The sequence below is a fragment of the Penaeus vannamei genome, chromosome 1, assembly GCF_042767895.1.
Source record: "Penaeus vannamei isolate JL-2024 chromosome 1, ASM4276789v1, whole genome shotgun sequence".
In the NCBI taxonomy this organism is placed as follows: domain Eukaryota; kingdom Metazoa; phylum Arthropoda; class Malacostraca; order Decapoda; family Penaeidae; genus Penaeus; species Penaeus vannamei.
Window position 1 is genome coordinate 9,515,935 of NC_091549.1, and position 7,500 is coordinate 9,523,434.

At 36.0% G+C, this 7,500-nt stretch overlaps 2 protein-coding genes across 3 annotated transcripts in view; one reads left to right on the top strand and one right to left on the bottom strand.

Moving 5' to 3' along the window:
• Positions 1-3,323, top strand: part of LOC113828994 (large ribosomal subunit protein mL63) — a 4,579-nt gene extending 1,256 nt beyond the window's left edge. Inside the window, exons 2-3 of the mRNA XM_027382064.2 lie at positions 1-54; positions 3,082-3,323. The exon at positions 1-54 is cut by the window's left edge and continues 58 nt beyond it. Of these exons, the coding sequence (XP_027237865.1) occupies positions 1-54; positions 3,082-3,225 (198 nt within the window). The 3' untranslated portion in view covers positions 3,226-3,323. The remainder of the gene's footprint in view (positions 55-3,081) is intronic.
• A 4-nt stretch (positions 3,324-3,327) lies between these two features.
• Positions 3,328-7,500, bottom strand: part of Ak3 (Adenylate kinase 3) — a 10,441-nt gene continuing 6,268 nt past the window's right edge. For both annotated transcript variants that reach the window (XM_070134279.1, XM_027382062.2), the window contains one exon: positions 3,328-5,859. In XM_070134279.1, coding sequence (XP_069990380.1) covers positions 5,632-5,859 — 228 coding nt within the window. In that variant the 3' untranslated portion in view covers positions 3,328-5,631. The remainder of the gene's footprint in view (positions 5,860-7,500) is intronic.

Consider the following 7,500-nt stretch of genomic DNA (forward strand, 5'->3'; position numbering starts at 1 on the left):
TTACAACAAGAGGAAGAGAATATGTTTTATCTGCGGCATCCGTATCTAACTCTGGTGAGTGAAGACATGGAAAATTTTCAATTGACCTCAATCTCTCTTTTATTTATTTATTTATTTTATTTTATTTTTTATTTTTTTTATTTTTTTTTTTTGGGTGGTGGTTATTGTGAAGACGTGAATGTTGAAAAATGTGGACGTTTTGATGTATGAAATTAAAAACTGAGTGTACTGTTTGTCTGTCTCATTTTTTTTTTTCTTTTTACAAGTTAATGATGACATTATGAGTGAGATGATGTATGTGTGACAGAACTTTTCATTAAATATATATGCCATTGAAAATTGCAAGAATGTAAATATAAACCAAAGTATACTTTGATAGTTACTGGTACTGATTACTCTATATGTATTTCACTATAGTATGACCCAAGTTCAACCTCCAATCCCATGTCCATTGCTGTTGGGGGGCGGGGGCATAGGAGATGGAGACTGAGGTTCAGTGTTGGGATCTCCCCTGCATAGGCCTTAGTCATAGGTTCAACCAATTTTTCAGTCTTTTCTTCTCCCCTCTCCTTTTCCTTCTCCTGTCCACTTCCAGAAATGCTGGAGTTGTGTTGAAAGAATAAGACTTGCTTTGTCTTCCTGACATATTCCAGGCTTACCATGGCCAATACTGATGTACCTTCATTAGGGGCATCGAGGTTGTCCCCTTTATCAACTTTTCCAGTTCCCCAACTCCTGGCTCTCCTTTGAACTTAACTACTGCTCCCTTCTCAGTACCTGCTGTCAGCACAGTCCACTCCAAATCACCCACCCAGGTCATCACCCAACCTTCAGAAAAGATTCCTTCATCTATCCCATCATCCTCCACTTCATCTCATCATGCTCCTGTTTTCTTCATCTTCAACTCCCTCCTTACTTATTACTCCTCATCACCTTTATTGTCCTCCTCCCTGCAGTACTAGCTCACTCAACACTACTCCCTCCTCCCATTCTTTTCCTACTATTTCCACCACTACAAACCTGTTGAATACTATTTTTAGCCAAGCCTAGTGGAATTGCTTTTTGTAATTCCCATTACAGTCCCTTACCCCGATAACACTCTCCTCTTCGACAATGTCTCCAAACACAGGTAGGCTGTTCTGATCTTTCACACCTTGTCACAGTGTCATCTGAGAGCCAAGCTCATGCATTATCTACCCTGTCTGACCTCACAGATAAACCAATTCCAGCCTAGCCTCACTCCTCCTTTCATACTTATACCAGAACTGATTCTATCTCCTCAGCTGATTTCCCCTTTTAGGACAAAGATTGGTCAGGCCTGCTTGCCTACCTCATTGACTATGATGCAGTATCAGTACTTTGCTACACTATTCCCCCCCCAAGAGGAAGCCAAAAGTCCTGCACCAGTATTGCCTTCTGCAGACATGACCTTCCCCATTAATTTTATATTGGCAAAGAGTCTTGCCCTGTCCAACCACACTGATACATCCTTTGTCAGTTTCAGAAACATTGGCATTTTGGCCACTCTGCCAAGCACTGTCAATCCACACCCTGCTACCCTCTGTGTGGCTCCCATTATTCATCTTGTAGAGGCTGCCATACCTAAAATTTTGTCTGTGGTAGGACTTCTTATTAAAATTTGCCAGGCAGTAGGCACACCAAAGAGGTTTATCTCTTGTTCCCTACTCCAGTGCTGTCCTGAGCCCTGACCCTATCCCTTCTCTCCAAGATGTTGATGTATCTCCCCCAGTATGCCTTCCTCTGACTCCTTACGTTCTCACTTCCATCCCTTCCCTCTCCCACTTAAATTCTTTTGCAGTTCTAAATTGAGACACTCCAGTCTCTACCACTTCCCACTGGGTAACCCTCACCCTCGTTCTACCCATTGCATTAGATAATCTAAGCACACAACTCCTTCTTCCCCTACACCTACCTCTTCCTCTGCTCCTCAGGAATCTATTCCCTCTTCTCCCCTTTATAAGAAAACCTTCATTTCTCAAACATCCCCAACCAACTCCCTTTCAGGAATTCTTGGAAAACACTCAAAACATTCAAATCATGAACATCTACTCAGTATTGTCCCTATTTTTCTCTTCTCTTTCTCCTTCTCCTTCTCCTTCTTCTCCTTCTTCTCCTTCTCCTCCTCTTTCTTGTTCTTGTTCTTCTTCTTCTTCTTCTTCTTCTTCTTCTTCTTCTTCTTCTTCTTCTTCTTCTTCTTCTTCTTCTTCTTCTTCTTCTTCTTCTTCTTGTTCTTGTTCTTGTTCTTGTTCTTGTTCTTGTTCTTGTTCTTGTTCTTGTTCTTCTACTTCTTCTTGTTCTTCTACTTCTCCTTCTCCTTCTCCTTCTCCTTCTCCTTCTCCTTCTCCTTCTCCTTCTCCTCCTCTTTCTTGTTGTTCTTGTTCTTCTTCTTGTTGTTCTTCTTCTTGTTCTTCTTCTTGTTCTTGTTCTTCTCCTTCTCCTTGTTCTTGTCCTTCTCCTTCTCCTTCTCCTTCTCCTTCTTCTCCTTCTCCTTCTCCTTCTCCTTCTCCTTCTCCTCCTCTTTCTTGTTCTTGTTCTTGTTCTTGTTCCTGTTCTTCTTCTTCTTCTTGTTCTTCTTGTTCTTCTTGTTCTTCTTGTTCTCCTCCTTCTCCTCCTTCTCCTCCTTCTTCTCCTTCTTCTCCTTCTTCTCCTTCTTCTCCTTCTCCTTCTCCTTCTCCTTCTCCTTCTCCTCCTCCTCCTCCTCTTTCTTGTTCTTCTTCTTCTTCTTCTTCTTCTTCTTCTTCTTCTTCTTCTTCTTCTCCTTCTCCTCCTCCTCGTTCTCCTTCTTCCTAATCCTTTGTCTCATTCCCCAGTTCTTCCCCTCCACAGTATGACATCCATTTTTACCCTTATTACTTGTTAATTGTTTCATAATAGCTTTTCTACACTGAAGAATTCATGGTTTCTGTTCTTGTGCTTTTAATCTCTTTACTATTAGAAATTTTTATTATAGCATGATCCAAAATCATTAATTTGCATCCTGGTCATTGTAGATGAGCCAAGAACAGACTAGACTATAGTTCACGTGTGGATTATGAAGCAGTATTATCTCTATTTTTCCAGGACCAGTCATGGGGCCATGCCAAGGAACTAGGAAAGCATGAAAGTTGGTTACAAAAAAAGAATATGGAAAGACAGAAATACAAGCCAGATGTAACCATTGAGGAGAGATACAAGAACCTTCGCAATGCAGATGTTTGGGATTAATTAAATACCGAGTTATTACATATTTAGTTTTGCTGTATATACATGTTTGTTTTTGAAATTTGTAAATCATGTATCAATAAATTAGGTAAGGAAAACTACTTATGATTTCAGCATTTATTTCCCCACAGAAATTAGACAAATTGCAAGAATACTGGTTCTTTTCAAAAGTGAATCTGTATCTATATTGACTCAGAAAATATTAATTTCTTTTCTGAATACTCAAAATACTCCTATGTGGCACTGATCTGCTATGTCTATTTATAAGACAAAAGTTACTCAACAAAATTCATTTATCACATTTTCAAGGAATGTTCCATGAGACCCTACATTCATGTCTAAGTTCAGAATAATACTAATTTAAAAGAAGTAATAATGATCGCTATGTTTTCTTTCAACAAGCATTCTATTTCATATTTCTATAGTCTTTATTTTTCTTTTCATCAAAAAAGCTCAAACTATGAACTTCCCTAGTCTAACATGGCGATATATATAAATACCTGTAGCACTGGAATCACAAATGTTTTACAAGAAAATCTGGAAGGACAATACAACTTCCTTGTATTGCTTTGTGCCTGATATTATACAACTAAAACAACAAATATCTGTCTTTACTATCATGTTCTATCTGGAAAAGCACATGAAAATATTGCTCCTAGATAATTTATTTGGTTTTCTAACGGTAAAGTACAGTAACAGATGCATTATGGCATAGATTTTACCCAAATTATTGCTTTACAAATTGATTTGTTAAGTTTACTATCTATCAGTTATTCAGGCACTTTGATAGGCAACTAGAGGAACTTACTATCTTTAGTGTTGTACCTATTAATAGAAACATGCAAGACAACCCAGTTAGCACAGGTTCAATGTATCCACACATAAGTAAAGGGAAAGACATCACCTTGGAAACAAAAATAAAAATACATGATTCAATAAAAGACAGAGAAATGGAGAATGTGTGAGTGTGCATGCATGTGTGTGTTAGATTTTGAGTGTGAGTTTTCCCCTCCCTACAAACAATTAGTAAAGCTATATGAGTGGTAATAATGTTAAAATCATAACATTATAATCAGTAAAGCACTACATTTTATAGGGTTATATATATTAACATATCCTGTACTTCTGGCTAAAAGTAAAACCAGTGAAAGCCTGGTTAACTTATTCTCACAGGAAAATGTAAAAATGAATGGATGGAAGACCCATAACATCAATATGAAATATTATCTATTAAAAACAATTATAAAATGTATTGGGTAAATATACACAAAATCATTTAAAAAGTTGCAAGCTTTTGATATTAATACTCTATTTTGTAATAATGGAAGACAAGCACTGGTAATACCAATGCACTTTAAAGTGTTATGAATATATTTTTTATAAAGATTTTTTTTTAACATCAAGCCTCAAAATTCAAGATGGTTACTACAAAGATAGTCTGATCGTGATTATATAGAATAATACATTTCCATACCGGCAATTAAATGCATAGAAATTTAACACATGTTCAACATTACTCTCTTTTTAACCTATAGATCAGACACAAAACTGATTGGCTAATACTGCACAATACTTGCCTCTTGATATCTCTACCTCTCATTTCATTACCTGTTAAATGAACTTCTCAATCATCATCTATATAGCACTTCATTGTATAGTCATGCAGTTTCTTTATTCCTGAGATGTATCACAAATACTGTGAAGTGTACGTATACAAACATTCGTATGTCACTTGCAGAAAAATAAAGAAAGAGAAAAAGGGGAAAGGTAAAAATACTTGTTCAAAGAAACTTATTAACAACTAAAGCAAAAAATAAAAGGGTTTAATGTCTTGTGATGGATTTACCCAAAATAACAGAAATATACTGTATACTTCTATAGAACACAAATGATATAGCTTATATGACACAAATTATATAGCTTAGCCCTTACACAATAACTGCAGCACCAGGCATATGCACCAATGTGATACTTAAAAAATAGACCTGAATGATTATTCCTCATGCAAAATATATATCTGAGTAACAACAAACAAAACAAACATTTCTAAGTGAAAAGAAAAGATGTGTAGCATAAAATAGAATTGCCATTTCTAATAATCAAAACTAGAAACCTTGATTACAGTATCAGCTGTAACAATACTTTCATCTATCATAATGTGTGCCAATCAAAATGCTGATTTCCCCTTTAACAGAAATAATTCTAAACAATGCGAACTGGCACTCTATCTATTTATTACACATCACACCATTGGTAATGATTAATCAAAAAACAAAATAAGTAACAAATAAGCAACAACAAAGCACATTTGTAATTAATGTAATAGCACTCTGCGGTTCAGCTATCCAGCAGCTTCAGGCTGTGTTGGGAGAAAGAGAACTCGGAAAGTCTCCTGACATCTTCCCAGGCTTAGAAAGGGCCACTCTTGGCCAGAATGTGCCCCTGCATGTACTTGTGCACACGAGGCCAGATCTCGTTGGATTCCGTTCCGTGAAAGACTTGCAGGATGCCCAGGTCCTCATAGAATTTCTTCAGTGGCTTTGTGTTGGTAGCATATACCTCCAAGCGATGCCGTACTGACTCAGGTTTGTCATCTTCCCTTTGAACTAAGGGTTCTCCTGTAACATCATCTTTGCCCTGGAAAGATTTTAGACAGTATCAACATGATATTGTCATTCAAAGAGTGTAATATTAAGACCAATGTACAGAATTTAGATTACATATATCTCTGTGAATGCGTGTGTGCATGTGTGTGTGTGTGTGTGTTTGTGTGTGCGCACACACTCGCTTGTGCAGACATTAATTTACTATAAAGTGATTGTCAAAATTAGAGCATGGGTGTGGGGTAGAGGGTGGAAGGGTGTGTTGAGTGAGTGGGTGGAAGGATGTGGGTGAGTTGATCAGAGTGAGTGAGTGGGTGGGTTGATCCATATTCTTAAATATCCGTGTTTAGACTTTATGCAATTTGCACTAACAAAAAAGTACAAGAAAAATATCAAGCAGCAAATAAATTCATCAATGAGACTGAATGACAATATCAGGCAAATTTTGCCTTCCTGTAAATAAATAATAAATAAATAACTATTCCTAGGACACAATCTGTCAGTAAAACTACCAAACAAACCATTGTCCAATTTCTTATATTTTTTCTCCATGCACAAAACCACAAAAAAATAGTTCTAGGATCATATTCCAGTAAGTGAACAAACTGTCTTTCGTTTGTCTATTTTTCTGGTTTTCAATGGCATCGTCCCACTTTGTTCTTTCCTTGTGGGATCAAAGGTAATGGTTAGAACATTGGTGAACAACAAGACAAAAAGGGGAGACAGTTAATGAACGTGTGGGCTCGTGATTCAACAAACATTCATCTCAACACAACAACGAGAAAAAAAGATACCTGAGTAACTACAGTGATGAATCTTTTGATGAGTTACCTGGATAGAAAACCATATAAAGGTTATATATAATGTCATGTGTTATATATGAAAGTCATTTTAAAGATTCAAATTCCCATGCACAGCAAATTAAGAAATATCATTATTATTAGAATTATAAAAAAAAAAGATGAGAAAAAAAAGACAAAAAGTGCTTATTAAAAATATCTTTCAACTCGTTCATCATTATGGAATGTTTCAAGTAACTGAAATCCAAAAGTATATATTTCAGAAGACAATCTGAAACATCTTATACTAATGATGGGAGGTGAGAGACAGCCCTTACAAAATTAAATCAACAATCTATCTACAAAACAAGATAACAGCATAAATAAAATATTAATCATGCCACATTCAATATATTTACATCTTTTTATCATATAGCTTTTCCTCAAATGCTGAACTGACTGGTTCTTTTTTCTCCCACTACCTCTGAAGTGATGTTTCTAATTTTCTCAGATGTACTTTTTCCATCATAACAGAATTTAAACATCTAAATATTTCCCAACTCCAATCAACATCTCAACCTTACCATAGTAATCAGAGTATTATACATAATTACCTAAAACTATTACTCATAAGTGCTGTACTACAGGCTTCTAAATATTCATACTACTAAGTACTCCTTTTACACTTTTTCCATCATTCAAGCTGGTTCAATCCTTATTTCTTAACAAAGATTTCAGCTTGTAAGAACTTTGCTACTTATGACAGAAGACCAATGAAGTTCTGATACTATCTAAGACCAATTGTGATACACTTACTTGTGATAAAATTAATGATCTGAATAAATAATTCTGTTTACCTACTTTTTTATGCCATGAAGAATATTCAAATTGAATAC